We start from the raw sequence: 24,067 nt of genomic DNA, 5'->3' as shown, positions 1-24,067 counted from the left end.
CTGTTATAGCCTGAACTATAGCTAAGTTTCACTTAAACTTCTGGTTTTATAAAAAACATTTCTAAAAGGAACGTTTTGACATTTTAAGGAAGCATACATATAGATATCTGCTTCTTTCTGAAGACTTTGAAAACAAGCTAAAGTTAGCTTAGCTTAGCTTAGCTTAAGGACCGACAGTTGACAGCTCACCCAGACTGTCTCCTCATTTTAAAATCCTTATTGAACACTTTGTTTGAGGCTGGTCTGGTTTGACCTGCGCAGAAACTAAACATGAGTAAAAACAGAGACATAAACAGAACAAAGTGACTGTGATATCTGACATGAGCTCATGGGGATGACTTCCTGGAATCACTGCTGGTTGCCAGGCAACCGATTTACGTTTTTCACACGGACGATTTTGTGCCGTTTGTGTAAATGTAGTTTATTTCTACAGCCCTTTACAGACAATCCTTACGGTGTACCAAAGTGCTTTACAGCAGGTAATAAATAAAGAGAAGAAGTAAAAACAAATAAAAACAATAAAAGAACAGTGAAAGCAATAAAATACAACAAAATCGAATAAGATAATAATAATAATAATAATAATAAATTTTATTTATGAAGCACTTTACATCCATTTAAAGCTGCAGTCTGCAACTCTTTTTCAAGCATAATGCCTGGAACTGTCCGGGGATTCTGAAAGTAGTACATTAAATACCCCAATACAAAAAAAAATGAGTTCTCTAGGTCCCCTATATGTCCCGCTAGGTCCCTCCAAAGCCAGCAGGTTTGTTTACAAAATTGCAGACCGGACCGGTAAAAGGTAACCAATCAGGTTACGAGCTGGGCTCTGCTGCCTGTCAATCACCGATTGTGCACGCACGATACAAGGTAGGCTCGTCCCCACGCTTATTTATCTAGACTATTGAACTTTATTACGGGCTAGTCTACTTACTGTGTCTTCCATGATCGCAAATGACAGGTGAGTTGATGAATGAGGAGTCGTGTACGCGCATCTGGCGTGCACGTAGACGTGCACGAGTTCTCATGTGTTTTGATGGGGCGGGACAGGAAGTTGAAGTTTAAGTTTTTATGAAGCAACAATAATGAGCTTTAATACAAATGATGAAAAACTGTGCATGCATTACATGATAAAACAAAAGCAACAGCCATTTCTAGAGAAGCTCTGTTGGGGTTTCAGGCAGAAACTGAAAACAGTCGTTGTTCAAATGCAATTTTATTTCATTCAACTGCTCAATTCACAAAACCGATCCTGCAGCGTGGAACCTGCAGCTTCCACGCTGCCTGTAAACTTCCTGCTTTGGTTCATGAAAACAAAGGTCCCCTACACCACATCACAACAGACAGAAGCTTTGGCTTCACAGAGACTGGGCATTTAACCGGTTTTTCTCAGAATGTGCCCCCCAGTCTGAGTCTAATCCACCCACGACTCAAAAAGAGAAAGTAAACCGGAAGCCAAAGCCAGGATTAGAGGCGCTGGGAATAAAGTAATGCACCCATTTGCTCTCAAGTCACATAGCAGAACTCAACAAAAGAAAGAAGCCAGCCGATAGAAGGAAGACCACCCCACTGCTGGCAGCCAGTGAGCGTCCCCTTGTTGCCGTTCCAGTGAATAAATTCAACGGAGGCGTGAAATTCCTCAGAATGTGCACAGACTCGTGTAGAAAGTAAAAGATGGACCTTTTATTATTAAAACCCTCTGAGTTCTCCATGGGAGAAACATAGTTGGAGCAGTTTCATTTCATGCAGTACTTGTAGTCAACTGGAAGGCCGTCAGATTCATTGATAAATGAGTGGGTGCTGCTAGAGTTCTGCTTTCTCTGTGTTCTTGGACGGGTTCTGTCCGTGGCCGGCAGCACACCTGAATCCCAGATTATCCGAGGCAGAGTCGGGAGTGTTGCCCATCCTGCGGGACACATAATGGCCACCATCAGTTAGTCAGCAGAGCTGTGCAGCAGCATCCCTCAGTCCCAACGTCCAGCATCCATCAACTCACCTGGTTGTGATCCGAGCCTTGTGATTGGCTGAACCATCCAGCGTGTCGATCCAGGAGGCGCCGCGCAGCGCGTACATTGGCTGTGCCGACGGGAAGGGTGTGGATGTCCATTCCCATGTGTTTCCCATCATGTCATACAGTCCTACAGGAGAAATGATTACGTATGATGTGTTTGCGTCCAAATCATGTTTGCATAGCTGTGCAAAGCTGTACAAAAGATCTCAGAGGAAGCGCACATGGAAGGAGAGCAGCTTTATTCACTTTAACATTAACTTTAACTTCCTCTGCTTTATTTTGCGCAAAGCATGTCAAAGACATTTCACTGAGACCTCAGAAAATGGTGTCAGCGAGTGAAAAAAGGGCAAAATTCCTTAAATGTATTTCCAGGCCATGCTTTTAACTAAAGGAATGTTGGTAAAAGAATTAAAGATTTCCTCTCCCAAAAAGACCAGGAGAAACTCATCCATGCATTCATCTCCAGCAGACTCCATCACTGTAACGCTCTTTTAACTGGACTTCCCAAAAAGAGCATTAAACATCTGCAGCTCATCCAGAACGCTGCTGCTGGAGTTTTAACCCGGACTAAGAGATCTGAACACATCACAGCAGCTTTAAAATCTTTACTCTGGCTTCCAGTCAGTCACAGAATAGATTTTAAAAGCCTGCTGATGGTTTACAATCTGTGATATGTTCAGAGAATATAAAGCCAGCAGAGCTCTGAGATCCAAGGACTCAGGTCAGCTGGTCCAGTCCAGAGTCCAGACTAAACATGGAGAAGCAGCATTTAGCTGTTATGCCGCAAACAAGTGGAACAAACTGCCAGTGGAGATTAAACTTTCACCAAATGGAGACATTTTTAAATCCAGGTTAAAAACATTTCTGTTCTCATGTGTCTATGCATGAAATCTGCACGATATCTTTTAATTTATGTGGACTGTTGCTTGTTTTTAAATAATTTAAATGATTTTATTTGTTTCTCTTTATATTCTTTTATGTATTTTAATGCTTCTTCCACTCCCTGCTGCAATGCTTTTATTTTATGTAAAGCACTTTGAATTGTTTGTACATGAAATGTGCTATACAAATAAATTTGATTTGATTTGATTTGATTTAATAACCTTCTGTTATCGCTAACAGTCTTTTCTTCAGGCGTAATTACCGTAGCTGTTCTGAGGAGGAAATGCTGTGACTGGAGATGAGCCGTGGTACCCGTCCTCTGCAGTGTCTCCATCTGGAAACTTTCCCTAAAACAAACGAGTAAAACCGGTTTTTGTTATGACTACTGAAATAAAAAGTCAAATCAGTACTTTAACTACAGCCTTTTTCAATAAGTATCTCACTTAATACAACGATTCATCCAGTTAGCAACACATTCAACCATCATGATGCATGTGAAAAACAAGGAGATCTTGATCATCTTTAGCATTTCACCTTCAAAATGGTCAATTTAGCTGAAGAAAGTAGCAAAGTTATCAGCAGAAAGTGGCGGAACATGCTTATCTGTGTTTAAAGACAAAAAATAAAATAATTATTTCCTCCCTGCGAACAACAAACTGTGCAGCATGCAGTACGGCTCAGGCTGACCTGCCACAGGTTGCTCCGGTTGGCCTGGAACTTGTTCCCCCATGGATACGTCCGACCTGGAGCACAAGAGGCGTGAAAAAAGGGACCAAAAGTCAGAAAAATGATGTTTCATTCATGGAAAATGTTCTCCTTTTTCAACTTCATCTGAAACGCTTCCTGGAATGTAGTTTAGGATCTTCTGTTGTAGAGAAAGATGGGGCTGTACCATGTCAAACCATTTCACAGGTTATAGCACCTGGAAGCTGAACAGTATTTGCTTCGATGAAAAATGAAACACTTTGGATTCAAAATATTAAAAACGATGAAACCCAAACGTCAGAACAGCTTTCAAATCTTACTTTTTTTTTCTTTTTTATACTTTGTGTTCGGAAAATGAATAAGAATACTCAGGAATACTGTCTGAAAGGACGTTTAATCATGTTGCAACAAGGGAACATCTGCATCCAGAAGTTCAAAAGATACCAAGTTCTCCACATGTTTTACAGGGTAAAAAGGCAGGTTTGCATTTTGTTTCTACCGCTCATGAGACTTTCCCTTCTGCCCTTCTGGGAGCAGACAGACTCTGAGGGACGCTGAGGGACTCTGAGGGACTCTGAGGGACGCTGAGGGACTCTGAGGGACTCTGAGGGACGCTGAGGGACTCTGAGGGACGCTGAGAGACGCTGAGGGACTCTGAGGGACTCTGAGGGACGCTGAGGGACGCTGAGGGACGCTGAGGGACTCTGAGGGACTCTGAGGGACGCTGAGGGACGCTGAGAGACTCTGAGGGACGCTGAGGGACGCTGAGGGACGCTGAGGGACGCTGAGAGACTCTGAGGGACGCTGAGGGACGCTGAGGGACTCTGAGCAGACGGCGGTGTTACAGACAGGCAGAGAGGATTGTGACAATGTGAGCATCAAGGATAAGAATTATGTTTTTATAACAGCCTCAGGCATCTGAAACATGGACAACATCTGAGATGCACATGTTTGAATGTGTTGTGTTACTCTACTTTTAATTTTTTATTCAAATCAAAGTTTTTACTTTTCTAAAGAATATTCCTACTACGCCAACCTACTGCACACATTTTTGTGTTTTAGTTATACTCGCAGGCATTACAGGGGCCATCTTTAAACAAAGCACCCGCACACCTGTGTATCATCACACTCCCACCTCCATGCGTCACCATTAAGACTTTGCATTTCTGACCAAAAACACTGAGGTTCATCTGAGACCATCTGATTCGCCTTGGTGTTGTGTGACCCCCCCAGAAACTGATCAGCTGACATCCCTACATTTAGGTTATTGTTTTAATCAGATGAAGCTGGATTTTATTCTGGGAAATGTGACTTGACATGTTGTCCCTGTGGGCAGATTTTCAGCTGTTTGACAAAAGAAACAGAAAAAGATGTGAATGAGAGCAGCTTTATTGGGAGTTCAGCTACACCCGACCTGCACAAAGATGGGAGCTCTGAGCACTCTGAGGCTAGAGGTATCCGTGAAGGAGGGATTCGGTCCCCAGCCACATTCTCTGAGTGTGCTACGCTGATTTTGAGAAGCTTGAGTTCAGTTGTACTAATGCCTTTAAACTGAGTCTAAAAGTCTTTTGACTTCAGCTTTGTTGCAAAAAGTTGTACTCACTTCACTTGTTAACTAATTTTAAACACAATCCTGTGAAATCTTGCCAAACAGAGCCCAGCTGAGCTTTAAGTGTACAAACTGAGCTCTAAGTGTACAGACTGAGCTCTAAGTGTACAGACTGAGCTTTAAGTGTACAAACTGAGCTCTAAGTGTACAGACTGAGCTCTAAGTGTACAGACTGAGCTCTAAGTGTACAGACTGAGCTTTAAGTGTACAGACTGAGCTTTAAGTGTACAGACTGAGCTCTAAGTGTACAGACTGAGCTCTAAGTGTACAGACTGAACTTTAAGTGTACAGACTGAGCTTTAAGTGTACAGACTGAGCTTTAAGTGTACAGACTGAGCTCTAAGTGTACAGACTGAGCTCTAAGTGTACAGACTGAACTCTAAGTGTACAGACTGAGCTTTAAGTGTACAGACTGAGCTCTAAGTGTACAGACTGAACTTTAAGTGTACAGACTGAACTCTACGTGTACAGACTGAGCTCTAAGTGTACAGGCTGAGCTCTAAGTGTACAGACTGAACTCTAAGTGTACAGACTGAGCTCTTAGTGTACAGACTGAGCTCTAAGTGTACAGGCTGAGCTCTAAGTGTACAGGCTGAGCTCTAAATGTACAGACTGAACTCTAAGTGTACAGACTGAGCTCTAAGTGTACAGACTGAGCTCTAAGTGTACAGACTGAGCTTTAAGTGTACAGACTGAGCTTTAAGTGTACAGACTGAGCTCTAAGTGTACAGACTGAGCTTTAAGTGTACAGACTGAGCTCTTAGTGTACAGACTGAGCTCTAAGTGTACAGACTGAGCTCTTAGTGTACAGACTGAGCTCTAAGTGTACAGACTGAGCTCTAAGTGTACAGACTGAGCTCTAAGTGTACAGACTGAGCTCTTAGTGTACAGACTGAGCTCTAAGTGTACAGGCTGAGCTCTAAGTGTACAGGCTGAGCTCTAAGTGTACAGACTGAGCTCTTAGTGTACAGACTGAGCTTTAAGTGTACAGACTGAGCTCTTAGTGTACAGACTGAGCTCTAAGTGTACAGGCTGAGCTCTAAGTGTACAGGCTGAGCTCTAAATGTACAGACTGAACTCTAAGTGTACAGACTGAGCTCTAAGTGTACAGACTGAGCTTTAAGTGTACAGACTGAGCTTTAAGTGTACAGACTGAGCTCTAAGTGTACAGACTGAGCTCTAAGTGTACAGACTGAGCTTTAAGTGTACAGACTGAGCTCTTAGTGTACAGACTGAGCTTTAAGTGTACAGACTGAGCTTTAAGTGTACAGACTGAGCTTTAAGTGTACAGACTGAGCTTTAAGTGTACAGACTGAACTCTTAGTGTACAGACTGAGCTTTAAGTGTACAGACTGAACTCTTAGTTTACAGACTGAACTCTTAGTGTACAGACTGAGCTTTAAGTGTACATACTGAGCTTTAAGTGTACAGACTGAGCTTTAAGTGTAAAGACTGAACTCTTAGTGTACAGACTGAGCTTTAAGTGTACAGGCTGAGCTCTAAGTGTACAAACTGAGCTTTAAGTGTACAGACTGAACTCTAAGTGTACAGACTGAGCTTTAAGTGTACAGACTGAACTCTTAGTTTACAGACTGAGCTCTTAGTGTACAGACTGAGCTCTTAGTGTACAGACTGAACTCTAAGTGTACAGACTGAGCTCTTAGTGTACAGACTGAGCTCTAAGTGTACAGACTGAGCTTTAAGTGTACAGACTGAACTCTAAGTGTACAGACTGAGCTTTAAGTGTACAGACTGAACTCTTAGTGTACAGACTGAGCTTTAAGTGTACAGACTGAACTCTAAGTGTACAGACTGAGCTTTAAGTGTACAGACTGAGCTTTAAGTGTACATACTGAGCTTTAAGTGTACAGACTGAGCTTTAAGTGTAAAGACTGAACTCTTAGTGTACAGACTGAGCTTTAAGTGTACAGGCTGAGCTCTAAGTGTACAAACTGAGCTTTAAGTGTACAGACTGAACTCTAAGTGTACAGACTGAGCTTTAAGTGTACAGACTGAACTCTTAGTTTACAGACTGAGCTCTTAGTGTACAGACTGAGCTCTTAGTGTACAGACTGAACTCTAAGTGTACAGACTGAGCTCTTAGTGTACAGACTGAGCTCTAAGTGTACAGACTGAGCTTTAAGTGTACAGACTGAACTCTAAGTGTACAGACTGAGCTTTAAGTGTACAGACTGAACTCTTAGTGTACAGACTGAGCTTTAAGTGTACAGACTGAACTCTAAGTGTACAGACTGAGCTTTAAGTGTACAGACTGAGCTTTAAGTGTACAGACTGAACTCTAAGTGTACAGACTGAGCTCTAAGTGTACAGGCTGAGCTCTAAGTGTACAGACTGAGCTCTAAGTGTACAGACTGAGCTCTAAGTGTACAGACTGAGCTCTTAGTGTACGGACTGAGCTTTAAGTGTACAGACTGAACTCTAAGTGTACAGACTGAGCTTTAAGTGTACAGACTGAACTCTTAGTTTACAGACTGAGCTCTTAGTGTACAGACTGAGCTTTAAGTGTACAGACTGAACTCTTACTGTACAGACTGAGCTCTAAGTGTACAGACTGAGCTTTAAGTGTACAGACTGAACTCTAAGTGTACAGACTGAGCTTTAAGTGTACAGACTGAACTCTTAGTGTACAGACTGAGCTTTAAGTGTACAGACTGAACTCTAAGTGTACAGACTGAGCTTTAAGTGTACAGACTGAGCTCTAAGTGTACAGGCTGAGCTCTAAGTGTACAGACTGAGCTTTAAGTGTACAGACTGAGCTCTAAGTGTACAGGCTGAGCTCTAAGTGTACAGACTGAGCTCTAAGTGTACAGACTGAGCTCTAAGTGTACAGACTGAGCTCTAAGTGTACAGACTGAGCTCTTAGTGTACAGACTGAGCTTTAAGTGTACAGACTGAACTCTAAGTGTACAGACTGAACTCTAAGTGTACAGGCTGAGCTCTTAGTGTACAGGCTGAGCTTTAAGTGTACAGACTGAACTCTAAGTGTACAGACTGAGCTCTAAGTGTACAGGCTGAGCTTTAAGTGTACAGACTGAACTCTAAGTGTACAGACTGAGCTCTAAGTGTACAGACTGAGCTCTTAGTGTACAGACTGAGCTTTAAGTGTACAGACTGAGCTTTAAGTGTACAGACTGAGCTCTAAGTGTACAGACTGAGCTCTAAGTGTACAGACTGAGCTTTAAGTGTACAGACTGAGCTTTAAGTGTACAGACTGAACTCTAAGTGTACAGACTGAGCTCTAAGTATACAGACTGAACTCTAAGTGTACAGACTGAGCTCTAAGTGTACAGACTGAGCTCTAAGTGTAGAGACTGAGCTCTAAGTGTACAGACTGAACTCTTAATGTACAGACTGAGCTCTAAGTGTACAGACTGAGCTTTAAGTGTACAGACTGAGCTCTTAGTGTACAGACTGAGCTCTAAGTGTACAGACTGAACTCTAAGTGTACAGACTGAGCTTTAAGTGTACAGACTGAGCTCTAAGTGTACAGACTGAACTCTTAGTGTACAGACTGAGCTTTAAGTGTACAGACTGAGCTCTAAGTGTAATGACTGAACTCTTAGTGTACAGACTGAGCTTTAAGTGTACAGACTGAGCTCCAAATGTACAGACTGAGCTTTAAGTGTACAGGCTGAGCTCTAAGTGTACAGACTGAGCTTTAAGTGTACAGACTGAGCTTTAAGTGTACAGACTGAGCTTTAAGTGTACAGACTGAACTCTTAGTGTACAGATTGAGCTCTAAGTGTACAGACTGAGCTCTTAGTGTACAGACTGAGCTTTAAGTGTACAGACTGAGCTTTAAGTGTACAGACTGAACTGTAAGTGTACAGACTGAGCTCTAAGTGTACAGACTGAGCTTTAAGTGTACACACTGAGCTCTAAGTGTACAGGCTGAGCTCTAAGTGTACAGACTGAGCTCTATGTGTACAGACTGAGCTTTAAGTGTACAGACTGAGCTCTAAGTGTACAGACTGAGCTCTAAGTGTACAGACTGAGCTCTTAGTGTACAGACTGAGCTTTAAGTGTACAGACTGAACTCTAAGTGTACAGACTGAACTCTAAGTGTACAGGCTGAGCTTTAAGTGTACAGACTGAACTCTAAGTGTACAGACTGAACTCTTAGTGTACAGACTGAACTCTAAGTGTACAGGCTGAGCTCTTAGTGTACAGGCTGAGCTTTAAGTGTACAGACTGAACTCTAAGTGTACAGACTGAGCTCTAAGTGTACAGGCTGAGCTTTAAGTGTACAAACTGAACTCTAAGTGTACAGACTGAGCTCTAAGTGTACATGCTGAGCTCTAAGTGTACAGACTGAGCTCTAAGTGTACAGACTGAGCTTTAAGTGTACAGACTGAGCTTTAAGTGTACAGACTGAACTCTAAGTGTACAGACTGAGCTTTAAGTGTACAGACTGAACTCTAAGTGTACAGACTGAAGTCTTAGTGTACAGACTGAACTCTAAGTGTACAGACTGAAGTCTTAGTGTACAGACTGAACTCTAAGTGTACAGACTGAGCTTTAAGTGTACAAACTGAGCTCTAAGTGTACAGACTGAGCTTTAAGTGTACAGACTGAACTCTACGTGTACAGACTGAACTCTAAGTGTACAGACTGAGCTCTAAGTGTACAGACTGAGCTCTTAGTGTACAGACTGAGCTTTAAGTGTACAGACTGAGCTTTAAGTGTACAGACTGAGCTCTAAGTGTACAGACTGAGCTCTAAGTGTACAGACTGAGCTTTAAGTGTACAGACTGAGCTTTAAGTGTACAGACTGAACTCTAAGTGTACAGACTGAGCTCTAAGTGTACAGACTGAGCTTTAAGTGTACAGACTGAGCTCTTAGTGTACAGACTGAGCTCTAAGTGTACAGACTGAACTCTAAGTGTACAGACTGAGCTTTAAGTGTACAGACTGAGCTTTAAGTGTACAGACTGAGCTCTAAGTGTACAGACTGAACTCTTAGTGTACATACTGAGCTTTAAATGTACAGACTGAGCTCTAAGTGTACAGACTGAACTCTTAGTGTACAGACTGAGCTCTAAGTGTACAGACTGAACTCTTAGTGTACAGACTGAGGTTTAAGTGTACAGACTGAGCTCCAAATGTACAGACTGAGCTTTAAGTATACAGGCTGAGCTCTAAGTGTACAGACTGAGCTTTAAGTGTACAGACTGAGCTTTAAGTGTACAGACTGAACTCTTAGTGTACAGATTGAGCTTTAAGTGTACAGACTGAACTTTAAGTGTACAGACTGAGCTTTAAGTGTACAGACTGAGCTTTAAGTGTACAGACTGAACTCTAAGTGTACAGACTGAGCTTTAAGTGTACAGACTGAGCTTTAAGTGTACAGACTGAGCTTTAAGTGTACAGACTGAACTCTTAGTGTACAGACTGAGCTTTAAGTGTACAGACTGAGCTTTAAGTGTACAGACTGAGCTTTAAGTGTACAGACTGAGCTTTAAGTGTACAGACTGAACTCTTAGTTTACAGACTGAGCTTTAAGTGTACATACTGAGCTTTAAGTGTACAGACTGAGCTTTAAGTGTACAGACTGAACTCTAAGTGTACAGACTGAGCTCTTAGTGTACAGACTGAGCTCTAAGTGTACAGACTGAGCTTTAAGTGTACAGACTGAACTCTAAATGTACAGACTGAGCTTTAAGTGTACAGACTGAACTCTTAGTGTACAGACTGAGCTTTAAGTGTACAGACTGAACTCTAAGTGTACAGACTGAGCTTTAAGTGTACAGGCTGAGCTTTAAGTGTACAGACTGAACTCTTAGTGTACAGACTGAACTCTAAGTGTACAGACTGAGCTCTAAGTGTACAGACTGAGCTCTAAGTGTACAGGCTGAGCTCTTAGTGTACAGGCTGAGCTTTAAGTGTACAGACTGAACTCTAAGTGTACAGACTGAGCTCTAAGTGTACAGGCTGAGCTCTAAGTGTACAGACTGAGCTCTAAGTGTACAGACTGAGCTCTAAGTGTACAGACTGAGCTTTAAGTGTACAGGCTGAGCTCTAAGTGTACAGACTGAGCTTTAAGTGTACAGGCTGAGCTCTAAGTGTACAGACTGAGCTCTTAGTGTACAGACTGAGCTTTAAGTGTACAGACTGAGTTTTAAGTGTACAGAATGAGCTCTAAGTGTACAGACTGAACTCTTAGTGTACAGGCTGAGCTTTAAGTGTACAGACTGAACTCTAAGTGTACAGACTGAACTATAAGTGTACAGACTGAGCTTTAAGTGTACAGGCTGAACTCTTAGTGTACAGACTGAGCTTTAAGTGTACAGACTGAGCTTTAAGTGTACAGATTGAGCTTTAAGTGTACAGGCTGAGCTCTAAGTGTACAGACTGAGCTTTAAGTGTACAGACTGAGCTTTAAGTGTACAGGCTGAGCTCTAAGTGTACAGACTGAACTCTTAGTGTACAGACTGAGCTTTAAGTGTACAGACTGAGCTTTAAGTGTACAGACTGAGCTTTAAGTGTAAAGGGCTGAGCTCTAAGTGTACAGACTGAACTCTAAGTGTACAGACTGAACTCTTAGTGTACAGACTGAGCTTTAAGTGTACAGACTGAGCTCTAAGTGTACAGACTGAGCTTTAAGTGTACAGACTGAGCTCTAAGTGTACAGACTGAACTCTTAGTGTACAGACTGAGCTTTAAGTGTACAGACTGAGCTCTAAGTGTACAGACTGAACTCTTAGTGTACAGACTGAGCTCTTAGTGTACAGGCTGAGCTCTAAGTGTACAGACTGAGCTTTAAGTGTACAGACTGAGCTCTAAGTGTACAGACTGAGCTTTAAGTGTACAGACTGAGCTCTAAGTGTACAGACTGAACTCTTAGTGTACAGACTGAGCTTTAAGTGTACAGACTGAACTCTTAGTGTACAGACTGAGCTTTAAGTGTACAGACTGAACTCTAAGTGTACAGACTGAGCTCTAAGTGTACAGACTGAACTCTTAGTGTACAGACTGAGCTTTAAGTGTACAGACTGAACTCTAAGTGTACAGGCTGAGCTTTAAGTGTACGGGCTGAGCTCTAAGTGTACAGACTGAACTCTTAGTGTACAGACTGAGCTCTTAGTGTACAGACTGAGCTCTAAGTGTACAGGCTGAGCTCTAAGTGTACAGACTGAACTCTTATTGTACAGACTGAGCTCTAAGTGCACAGACTGAGCTTTAAGTGTACAGACTGAGCTCTAAGTGTACAGGCTGAGCTCTAAGTGTACAGACTGAGCTTTAAGTGTACAGACTGAGCTTTAAGTGTACAGACTGAGCTTTAAGTGTACAGACTGAGCTTTAAGTGTACAGACTGAACTCTTAGTGTACAGACTGAGCTTTAAGTGTACAGACTGAACTCTTAGTTTACAGACTGAACTCTTAGTGTACAGACTGAGCTTTAAGTGTACATACTGAGCTTTAAGTGTACAGACTGAGCTTTAAGTGTAAAGACTGAACTCTTAGTGTACAGACTGAGCTTTAAGTGTACAGGCTGAGCTCTAAGTGTACAAACTGAGCTTTAAGTGTACAGACTGAACTCTAAGTGTACAGACTGAGCTTTAAGTGTACAGACTGAACTCTTAGTTTACAGACTGAGCTCTTAGTGTACAGACTGAGCTCTTAGTGTACAGACTGAACTCTAAGTGTACAGACTGAGCTCTTAGTGTACAGACTGAGCTCTAAGTGTACAGACTGAGCTTTAAGTGTACAGACTGAACTCTAAGTGTACAGACTGAGCTTTAAGTGTACAGACTGAACTCTTAGTGTACAGACTGAGCTTTAAGTGTACAGACTGAACTCTAAGTGTACAGACTGAGCTTTAAGTGTACAGACTGAGCTTTAAGTGTACAGACTGAACTCTAAGTGTACAGACTGAGCTCTAAGTGTACAGGCTGAGCTCTAAGTGTACAGACTGAGCTCTAAGTGTACAGACTGAGCTCTAAGTGTACAGACTGAGCTCTTAGTGTACGGACTGAGCTTTAAGTGTACAGACTGAACTCTAAGTGTACAGACTGAGCTTTAAGTGTACAGACTGAACTCTTAGTTTACAGACTGAGCTCTTAGTGTACAGACTGAGCTTTAAGTGTACAGACTGAACTCTTACTGTACAGACTGAGCTCTAAGTGTACAGACTGAGCTTTAAGTGTACAGACTGAACTCTAAGTGTACAGACTGAGCTTTAAGTGTACAGACTGAACTCTTAGTGTACAGACTGAGCTTTAAGTGTACAGACTGAACTCTAAGTGTACAGACTGAGCTTTAAGTGTACAGACTGAGCTCTAAGTGTACAGGCTGAGCTCTAAGTGTACAGACTGAGCTCTAAGTGTACAGACTGAGCTCTAAGTGTACAGACTGAGCTCTTAGTGTTCAGACTGAGCTTTAAGTGTACAGACTGAACTCTAAGTGTACAGACTGAACTCTAAGTGTACAGGCTGAGCTCTTAGTGTACAGGCTGAGCTTTAAGTGTACAGACTGAACTCTAAGTGTACAGACTGAGCTCTAAGTGTACAGGCTGAGCTTTAAGTGTACAGACTGAACTCTAAGTGTACAGACTGAGCTCTAAGTGTACAGACTGAGCTCTTAGTGTACAGACTGAGCTTTAAGTGTACAGACTGAGCTTTAAGTGTACAGACTGAGCTCTAAGTGTACAGACTGAGCTCTAAGTGTACAGACTGAGCTTTAAGTGTACAGACTGAGCTTTAAGTGTACAGACTGAACTCTAAGTGTACAGACTGAGCTCTAAGTATACAGACTGAACTCTAAGTGTACAGACTGAGCTCTAAGTGTACAGACTGAGCTCTAAGTGTAGAGACTGAGCTCTAAGTGTACAGACTGAACTCTTAATGTACAGACTGAGCTCTAAGTGTACAGACTGAGCTTTAAGTGTACAGACTGAGCTCTTAGTGTACAGACTGAGCTCTAAGTGTACAGACTGAACTCTAAGTGTACAGACTGAGCTTTAAGTGTACAGACTGAGCTCTAAGTGTACAGACTGAACTCTTAGTGTACAGACTGAGCTTTAAGTGTACAGACTGAGCTCTAAGTGTAATGACTGAACTCTTAGTGTACAGACTGAGCTTTAAGTGTACAGACTGAGCTCCAAATGTACAGACTGAGCTTTAAGTGTACAGGCTGAGCTCTAAGTGTACAGACTGAGCTTTAAGTGTACAGACTGAGCTTTAAGTGTACAGACTGAACTCTTAGTGTACAGATTGAGCTTTAAGTGTACAGACTGAGCTCTTAGTGTACAGACTGAGCTTTAAGTGTACAGACTGAGCTTTAAGTGTACAGACTGAACTGTAAGTGTACAGACTGAGCTCTAAGTGTACAGACTGAGCTTTAAGTGTACACACTGAGCTCTAAGTGTACAGGCTGAGCTCTAAGTGTACAGACTGAGCTCTATGTGTACAGACTGAGCTTTAAGTGTACAGACTGAGCTCTAAGTGTACAGACTGAGCTCTAAGTGTACAGACTGAGCTCTTAGTGTACAGACTGAGCTTTAAGTGTACAGACTGAACTCTAAGTGTACAGACTGAACTCTAAGTGTACAGGCTGAGCTTTAAGTGTACAGACTGAACTCTAAGTGTACAGACTGAACTCTTAGTGTACAGACTGAACTCTAAGTGTACAGGCTGAGCTCTTAGTGTACAGGCTGAGCTTTAAGTGTACAGACTGAACTCTAAGTGTACAGACTGAGCTCTAAGTGTACAGGCTGAGCTTTAAGTGTACAAACTGAACTCTAAGTGTACAGACTGAGCTCTAAGTGTACATGCTGAGCTCTAAGTGTACAGACTGAGCTCTAAGTGTACAGACTGAGCTTTAAGTGTACAGACTGAGCTTTAAGTGTACAGACTGAACTCTAAGTGTACAGACTGAGCTTTAAGTGTACAGACTGAACTCTAAGTGTACAGACTGAAGTCTTAGTGTACAGACTGAACTCTAAGTGTACAGACTGAAGTCTTAGTGTACAGACTGAACTCTAAGTGTACAGACTGAGCTTTAAGTGTACAAACTGAGCTCTAAGTGTACAGACTGAGCTTTAAGTGTACAGACTGAACTCTACGTGTACAGACTGAACTCTAAGTGTACAGACTGAGCTCTAAGTGTACAGACTGAGCTCTTAGTGTACAGACTGAGCTTTAAGTGTACAGACTGAGCTTTAAGTGTACAGACTGAGCTCTAAGTGTACAGACTGAGCTCTAAGTGTACAGACTGAGCTTTAAGTGTACAGACTGAGCTTTAAGTGTACAGACTGAACTCTAAGTGTACAGACTGAGCTCTAAGTGTACAGACTGAGCTTTAAGTGTACAGACTGAGCTCTTAGTGTACAGACTGAGCTCTAAGTGTACAGACTGAACTCTAAGTGTACAGACTGAGCTTTAAGTGTACAGACTGAGCTTTAAGTGTACAGACTGAGCTCTAAGTGTACAGACTGAACTCTTAGTGTACATACTGAGCTTTAAATGTACAGACTGAGCTCTAAGTGTACAGACTGAGCTTTAAGTGTACAGACTGAGCTCTAAGTGTACAGACTGAACTCTTAGTGTACAGACTGAGGTTTAAGTGTACAGACTGAGCTCCAAATGTACAGACTGAGCTTTAAGTATACAGGCTGAGCTCTAAGTGTACAGACTGAGCTTTAAGTGTACAGACTGAGCTTTAAGTGTACAGACTGAACTCTTAGTGTACAGATTGAGCTTTAAGTGTACAGACTGAACTTTAAGTGTACAGACTGAGCTTTAAGTGTACAGACTGAGCTTTAAGTGTACAGACTGAACTCTAAGTGTACAGACTGAGCTTTAAGTGTACAGACTGAGCTTTAAGTGTACAGACTGAGCTTTAAGTGTACAGACTGAACTCTTAGTGTACAGACTGAGCTTTAAGTGTACAGACTGAGCTTTAAGTGTACAGACTGAGCTTTAAGTGTACAGACTGAGCTTTAAGTGTACAGACTGAACTCTTAGTTTACAGACTGAGCTTTAAGTGTACATACTGAGCTTTAAGTGTACAGACTGAGCTTTAAGTGTACAGACTGAACTCTAAGTGTACAGACTGAGCTCTTAGTGTACAGACTGAGCTCTAAGTGTACAGACTGAGCTTTAAGTGTACAGACTGAACTCTAAATGTACAGACTGAGCTTTAAGTGTACAGACTGAACTCTTAGTGTACAGACTGAGCTTTAAGTGTACAGACTGAACTCTAAGTGTACAGACTGAGCTTTAAGTGTACAGGCTGAGCTTTAAGTGTACAGACTGAACTCTTAGTGTACAGACTGAACTCTAAGTGTACAGACTGAGCTCTAAGTGTACAGACTGAGCTCTAAGTGTACAGGCTGAGCTCTTAGTGTACAGGCTGAGCTTTAAGTGTACAGACTGAACTCTAAGTGTACAGACTGAGCTCTAAGTGTACAGGCTGAGCTCTAAGTGTACAGACTGAGCTCTAAGTGTACAGACTGAGCTCTAAGTGTACAGACTGAGCTTTAAGTGTACAGGCTGAGCTCTAAGTGTACAGACTGAGCTTTAAGTGTACAGGCTGAGCTCTAAGTGTACAGACTGAGCTCTTAGTGTACAGACTGAGCTTTAAGTGTACAGACTGAGTTTTAAGTGTACAGAATGAGCTCTAAGTGTACAGACTGAGCTTTAAGTGTACAGACTGAGCTTTAAGTGTACAGATTGAGCTTTAAGTGTACAGGCTGAGCTCTAAGTGTACAGACTGAGCTTTAAGTGTACAGACTGAGCTTTAAGTGTACAGGCTGAGCTCTAAGTGTACAGACTGAACTCTTAGTGTACAGACTGAGCTTTAAGTGTACAGACTGAGCTTTAAGTGTACAGACTGAGCTTTAAGTGTAAAGGGCTGAGCTCTAAGTGTACAGACTGAACTCTAAGTGTACAGACTGAACTCTTAGTGTACAGACTGAGCTTTAAGTGTACAGACTGAGCTCTAAGTGTACAGACTGAGCTTTAAGTGTACAGACTGAGCTCTAAGTGTACAGACTGAACTCTTAGTGTACAGACTGAGCTTTAAGTGTACAGACTGAGCTCTAAGTGTACAGACTGAACTCTTAGTGTACAGACTGAGCTCTTAGTGTACAGGCTGAGCTCTAAGTGTACAGACTGAGCTTTAAGTGTACAGACTGAGCTCTAAGTGTACAGACTGAGCTTTAAGTGTACAGACTGAGCTCTAAGTGTACAGACTGAACTCTTAGTGTACAGACTGAGCTTTAAGTGTACAGACTGAACTCTTAGTGTACAGACTGAGCTTTAAGTGTACAGACTGAACTCTAAGTGTACAGACTGAGCTCTAAGTGTACAGACTGAACTCTTAGTGTACAGGCTGAGCTTTAAGTGTACGGGCTGAGCTCTAAGTGTACAGACTGAACTCTTAGTGTACAGACTGAACTCTTAGTGTACAGACTGAGCTCTAAGTGTACAGGCTGAGCTCTAAGTGTACAGACTGAACTCTTATTGTACAGACTGAGCTCTAAGTGCACAGACTGAGCTTTAAGTGTACAGACTGAGCTCTAAGTGTACAGGCTGAGCTCTAAGTGTACAGACTGAGCTTTAAGTGTACAGACTGAGCTTTAAGTGTACAGACTGAGCTTTAAGTGTACAGACTGAGCTTTAAGTGTACAGACTGAGCTCCAAATGTACAGACTGAGCTTTAAGTGTACAGGCTGAGCTTTAAGTGTACAGACTGAACTCTTAGTGTACAGACTGAGCTTTAAGTGTACAAACTGAGCTCTAAGTGTACAGACTGAGCTTTAAGTGTACAGACTGAACTCTACGTGTACAGACTGAACTCTAAGTGTACAGACTGAGCTCTAAGTGTACAGACTGAGCTCTTAGTGTACAGACTGAGCTTTAAGTGTACAGACTGAGCTTTAAGTGTACAGACTGAGCTCTAAGTGTACAGACTGAGCTCTAAGTGTACAGACTGAGCTTTAAGTGTACAGACTGAGCTTTAAGTGTACAGACTGAACTCTAAGTGTACAGACTGAGCTCTAAGTGTACAGACTGAGCTTTAAGTGTACAGACTGAGCTCTTAGTGTACAGACTGAGCTCTAAGTGTACAGACTGAACTCTAAGTGTACAGACTGAGCTTTAAGTGTACAGACTGAGCTTTAAGTGTACAGACTGAGCTCTAAGTGTACAGACTGAACTCTTAGTGTACATACTGAGCTTTAAATGTACAGACTGAGCTCTAAGTGTACAGACTGAACTCTTAGTGTACAGACTGAGCTCTAAGTGTACAGACTGAACTCTTAGTGTACAGACTGAGGTTTAAGTGTACAGACTGAGCTCCAAATGTACAGACTGAGCTTTAAGTATACAGGCTGAGCTCTAAGTGTACAGACTGAGCTTTAAGTGTACAGACTGAGCTTTAAGTGTACAGACTGAACTCTTAGTGTACAGATTGAGCTTTAAGTGTACAGACTGAACTTTAAGTGTACAGACTGAGCTTTAAGTGTACAGACTGAGCTTTAAGTGTACAGACTGAACTCTAAGTGTACAGACTGAGCTTTAAGTGTACAGACTGAGCTTTAAGTGTACAGACTGAGCTTTAAGTGTACAGACTGAACTCTTAGTGTACAGACTGAGCTTTAAGTGTACAGACTGAGCTTTAAGTGTACAGACTGAGCTTTAAGTGTACAGACTGAGCTTTAAGTGTACAGACTGAACTCTTAGTTTACAGACTGAGCTTTAAGTGTACATACTGAGCTTTAAGTGTACAGACTGAGCTTTAAGTGTACAGACTGAACTCTAAGTGTACAGACTGAGCTCTTAGTGTACAGACTGAGCTCTAAGTGTACAGACTGAGCTTTAAGTGTACAGACTGAACTCTAAATGTACAGACTGAGCTTTAAGTGTACAGACTGAACTCTTAGTGTACAGACTGAGCTTTAAGTGTACAGACTGAACTCTAAGTGTACAGACTGAGCTTTAAGTGTACAGGCTGAGCTTTAAGTGTACAGACTGAACTCTTAGTGTACAGACTGAACTCTAAGTGTACAGACTGAGCTCTAAGTGTACAGACTGAGCTCTAAGTGTACAGGCTGAGCTCTTAGTGTACAGGCTGAGCTTTAAGTGTACAGACTGAACTCTAAGTGTACAGACTGAGCTCTAAGTGTACAGGCTGAGCTCTAAGTGTACAGACTGAGCTCTAAGTGTACAGACTGAGCTCTAAGTGTACAGACTGAGCTTTAAGTGTACAGGCTGAGCTCTAAGTGTACAGACTGAGCTCTTAGTGTACAGACTGAGCTTTAAGTGTACAGACTGAGTTTTAAGTGTACAGAATGAGCTCTAAGTGTACAGACTGAACTCTTAGTGTACAGGCTGAGCTTTAAGTGTACAGACTGAACTCTAAGTGTACAGACTGAACTATAAGTGTACAGACTGAGCTTTAAGTGTACAGGCTGAACTCTTAGTGTACAGACTGAGCTTTAAGTGTACAGACTGAGCTTTAAGTGTACAGATTGAGCTTTAAGTGTACAGGCTGAGCTCTAAGTGTACAGACTGAGCTTTAAGTGTACAGACTGAGCTTTAAGTGTACAGGCTGAGCTCTAAGTGTACAGACTGAACTCTTAGTGTACAGACTGAGCTTTAAGTGTACAGACTGAGCTTTAAGTGTACAGACTGAGCTTTAAGTGTAAAGGGCTGAGCTCTAAGTGTACAGACTGAACTCTAAGTGTACAGACTGAACTCTTAGTGTACAGACTGAGCTTTAAGTGTACAGACTGAGCTTTAAGTGTACAGACTGAGCTTTAAGTGTACAGACTGAACTCTTAGTGTACAGACTGAGCTCTTAGTGTACAGGCTGAGCTTTAAGTGTACAGACTGAACTCTTAGTGTACAGACTGAGCTTTAAGTGTACAGACTGAACTCTAAGTGTACAGACTGAGCTCTAAGTGTACAGACTGAACTCTTAGTGTACAGGCTGAGCTTTAAGTGTACGGGCTGAGCTCTAAGTGTACAGACTGAACTCTTAGTGTACAGACTGAACTCTTAGTGTACAGACTGAGCTCTAAGTGTACAGGCTGAGCTCTAAGTGTACAGACTGAACTCTTATTGTACAGACTGAGCTCTAAGTGCACAGACTGAGCTTTAAGTGTACAGACTGAGCTCTAAGTGTACAGGCTGAGCTCTAAGTGTACAGACTGAGCTTTAAGTGTACAGACTGAGCTTTAAGTGTACAGACTGAGCTTTAAGTGTACAGACTGAGCTTTAAGTGTACAGACTGAGCTCCAAATGTACAGACTGAGCTTTAAGTGTACAGGCTGAGCTTTAAGTGTACAGACTGAACTCTTAGTGTACAGATTGAGCTTTAAGTGTACAGACTGAGCTCTTAGTGTACAGACTGATCTTTAAGTATACAGACTGAGCTTTAAGTGTACAGACTGAACTCTTAGTGAACAGACTGAGCTTTAAGTGTACAGACTGAGCTTTAAGTGTACATACTGAACTCTTAGTGAACAGACTGAGCTTTAAGTGTACAGACTGAGCTTTAAGTGTACAGACTGAGCTTTAAGTGTACAGACTGAGCTCTTAGTGTACAGGCTGAGCTCTAAGTGTACAGACTGAGCTTTAAGTGTACAGGCTGAGCTCAAAATGTACAGACTGAGCTTTAAGTGTACAGACTGAGCTCTAAGTGTACAGACTGAACTCTTAGTGTACAGACTGAGCTTTAAGTGTACAGACTGAACTCTAAGTGTACAGGCTGAGCTTTAAGTGTACAGACTGAGCTCTAAGTGTACAGGCTGAACTCTAAGTGTACAGACTGAGCTCTATGTGTACAGACTGAGCTCTAAGTGTACAGACTGAGCTCTTAGTGTACAGACTGAGCTTTAAGTGTACAGACTGAACTCTAAGTGTACAGACTGAACTCTAAGTGTACAGGCTGTGCTTTAAGTGTACAGACTGAACTCTAAGTGTACAGACTGAACTCTTAGTGTACAGACTGAACTCTAAGTGTACAGGCTGAGCTCTTAGTGTACAGGCTGAGCTCTAAGTGTACAGACTGAGCTTTAAGTGTACAGGCTGAGCTCAAAATGTACAGACTGAGCTTTAAGTGTACAGACTGAGCTCTTAGTGTACAGACTGAGCTCTAAGTGTACAGACTGAGCTCTAAGTGTACAGACTGAGCTTTAAGTGTACAGACTGAGCTTTAAGTGTACAGACTGAGCTCTAAGTGTACAGACTGAGCTCTAAGTGTACAGACTGAGCTTTAAGTGTACAGACTGAGCTTTAAGTGTACAGACTGAACTCTAAGTGTACAGACTGAGCTCTAAGTGTACAGACTGAACTCTAAGTGTACAGACTGAGCTTTAAGTGTACAGACTGAACTCTTAGTGTACAGACTGAGCTCTAAGTGTACAGACTGAGCTTTAAGTGTACAGACTGAGCTTTAAGTGTACAGACTGAACTCTTAGTGTACATACTGAGCTTTAAATGTACAGACTGAGCTCTAAGTGTACAGACTGAACTCTTAGTGTACAGACTGAGCTCTAAGTGTACAGACTGAACTCTTAGTGTACAGACTGAGGTTTAAGTGTACAGACTGAGCTCCAAATGTACAGACTGAGCTTTAAGTGTACAGACTGAGCTTTAAGTGTACAGACTGAGCTTTAAGTGTACAGACTGAACTCTTAGTGTACAGATTGAGCTTTAAGTGTACAGACTGAACTTTAAGTGTACAGACTGAGCTTTAAGTGTACAGACTGAGCTTTAAGTGTACAGACTGAACTCTTAGTGTACAGACTGAGCTTTAAGTGTACAGACTGAGCTTTAAGTGTACAGACTGAACTCTAAGTGTACAGACTGAGCTTTAAGTGTACAGACTGAGCTTTAAGTGTACAGACTGAACTCTTAGTGTACAGATTTAGCTTTAAGTGTACAGACTGAGCTCTTAGTGTACAGACTGAGCTTTAAGTGTACATACTGAGCTTTAAGTGTACAGACTGAGCTTTAAGTGTACAGACTGAACTCTAAGTGTACAGACTGAGCTCTTAGTGTAAAGACTGAACTCTTAGTGTACAGACTGAGCTTTAAGTGTACAGGCTGAGCTCTAAGTGTACAGACTGAGCTTTAAGTGTACAAACTGAGCTTTAAGTGTACAGACTGAGCTTTAAGTGTACAGGCTGAGCTCTAAGTGTACAGACTGAGCTTTAAGTGTACAGGCTGAGCTCTAAGTGTACAGACTGAGCTCTAAGTGTACAGACTGAGCTTTAAGTGTATAGACTGAGCTCTAAGTGTACAGACTGAGCTCTAAGTATACAGACTGAGCTCTAAGTGTACAGACTGAGCTTTAAGTGTACAGACTGAACTCTTAGTGTACAGACTGAGCTTGAAGTGTACAGACTGAGCTTGAAGTGTACAGACTGAGCTTTACCTTGCAGCCCCCCACGTGCAGCCCACTCCCACTCCTCCTCTGTTGGCAGTCTGCAGCTTCTCCAGATGCAGAAGGCCTGAGCATCATTCCAGCTCACTTGAACCACCGGGAAGTCCAGATGATCCCGAATCCCTGAGCCAGGTCCTGCAGGCTGAACAGTCGGAGGTCAAAGGTGTGAAGTGCTAGCACACTTAGGGATCCCATATAGACCCCCTTATAGACCCCAGCAGTGGAAGAGCTTACCTGCCTCCAAAACACTCGCTCCACGGGCAGCCACCAGGGAGCAGACTGGGGAGCCAAGAAGAAAAACAAGGAAATTAAAGGTTGACAAGTTTTTCACGTTGCCATCTGCTGTTGACTGTTAATGAATTCATTTGATTTACTATTCTTAAACACACAGTACCTCAATTCTTTGAGTGACTTTACTCTTCAACTCCTCAGACACAAAGTCCTGAAACACAAAACTCCAGCCGAAAGTCTCTGCTTCTGTTTTGTATTTCTGCGCTCTCACAAAGTCTCTGTGTACAAAAAACAAACATCCATCCTGACCTTTTCATCCTTTTCTTTTTACAGTCTTGCTATTTCATGCTTTCTGGGCTCGGATTTGCACTTCTATTACCTGAAATCTGCATTTGTGACCGGGTATTTGTCCATTTTAAAGGGCTGCACTTGGACTTCCCTGACCGGGGACTCTCCGTCCCTCCCATCGGCTGCACTGGTCCCCATCAGCATCCCTCCTCCGGGGATGTTCAGCATCTCCCCCGCGGCTGTCAGCAGAAGAGCCGTCTCATCATGCTGAATGTTGCTTTAGTTTCGGTAAAAACAGAGAAAGAAATCTTACCCGCCACCGACAGGAAAACAGGAAATATCCAGAAATATCTTGACATGGTGGCTTGAGCAGTTATTGACCTGAAACTACGATTCAATACAAATATGGAATTATAATATGTTTTCATAACACTTTCGTCCACGGAACAACTTCAACTTTATGGTTAAATGTTTTTGGTCAGACGACTTTCACCGTTGCAACGATAACGGAAATGTGTTCAACCTTGAACGGGTTCCGTGTTATAAGGTTCCGCTCTGTGTAAAAGCGACAAAAATCTCTCCCCATGAACGGCATTTGTCAAGTTGAACTACATACATATATAAATATATACATACATATACATATATATATATATATATATATATATATATACACAAAAATAAATAAAACTGTTAAGTTGGATCACCAATTAAAGGAAAACTAAATTATATTTCTGGTACAGTACTTGCAAAAAGGAATAGTCTTGGTTTAACTTTAATTGAAGAAGAAGTGATTTCACTGATAATTTAAGAAATGTAACCACAAGGATAGTTTTTATGGAGTTGTGATAATCTGATTGAAATGAAGAGTTCAACTATGCTGTTGATAATGGTTAAAATGTGCATTTAAATATTAAAGAATGAAT

The 24,067-nt window shown here is 41.9% G+C and overlaps 1 protein-coding gene across 1 annotated transcript; it reads right to left on the bottom strand.

Moving 5' to 3' along the window:
- Nucleotides 1-564: 564 nt before the first annotated feature.
- On the bottom strand, nt 565-23,661 carry sumf2 (sulfatase modifying factor 2). Its single transcript, XM_075487028.1, has 9 exons — nt 23,455-23,661; nt 23,233-23,380; nt 23,017-23,131; nt 22,857-22,901; nt 22,614-22,764; nt 3,581-3,636; nt 3,156-3,240; nt 1,997-2,138; nt 565-1,906 (listed from the first exon to the last, which is right to left on the bottom strand). Exons 1-9 carry the CDS (start codon nt 23,567-23,569, stop codon nt 1,804-1,806), a joined length of 960 nt encoding a protein of 319 aa, XP_075343143.1. The 5' UTR covers nt 23,570-23,661; the 3' UTR covers nt 565-1,803.
- Nucleotides 23,662-24,067: the final 406 nt, after the last annotated feature.

This window comes from Odontesthes bonariensis, chromosome 16 (genome assembly GCF_027942865.1).
Source record: "Odontesthes bonariensis isolate fOdoBon6 chromosome 16, fOdoBon6.hap1, whole genome shotgun sequence".
NCBI lineage: Eukaryota > Metazoa > Chordata > Actinopteri > Atheriniformes > Atherinopsidae > Odontesthes > Odontesthes bonariensis.
This window is presented reverse-complemented; position numbering and strand designations above follow the sequence as displayed.

Coding starts and splice junctions, on each gene's coding strand:
- sumf2 (XM_075487028.1), bottom strand. CDS start 23,569: ATGAAAACATATTATAATTCCATATTTGTATTGAATCGTAGTTTCAGG. Junction 23,381..23,454: donor TGTTTTCCTGTCGGTGGCGG/GTAAGATTTCTT, acceptor TTCTGCTGACAG/CCGCGGGGGAGATGCTGAAC. Junction 2,139..3,155: donor TCCTCCTCAGAACAGCTACG/GTAATTACGCCT, acceptor TTTCTCCTGTAG/GACTGTATGACATGATGGGA.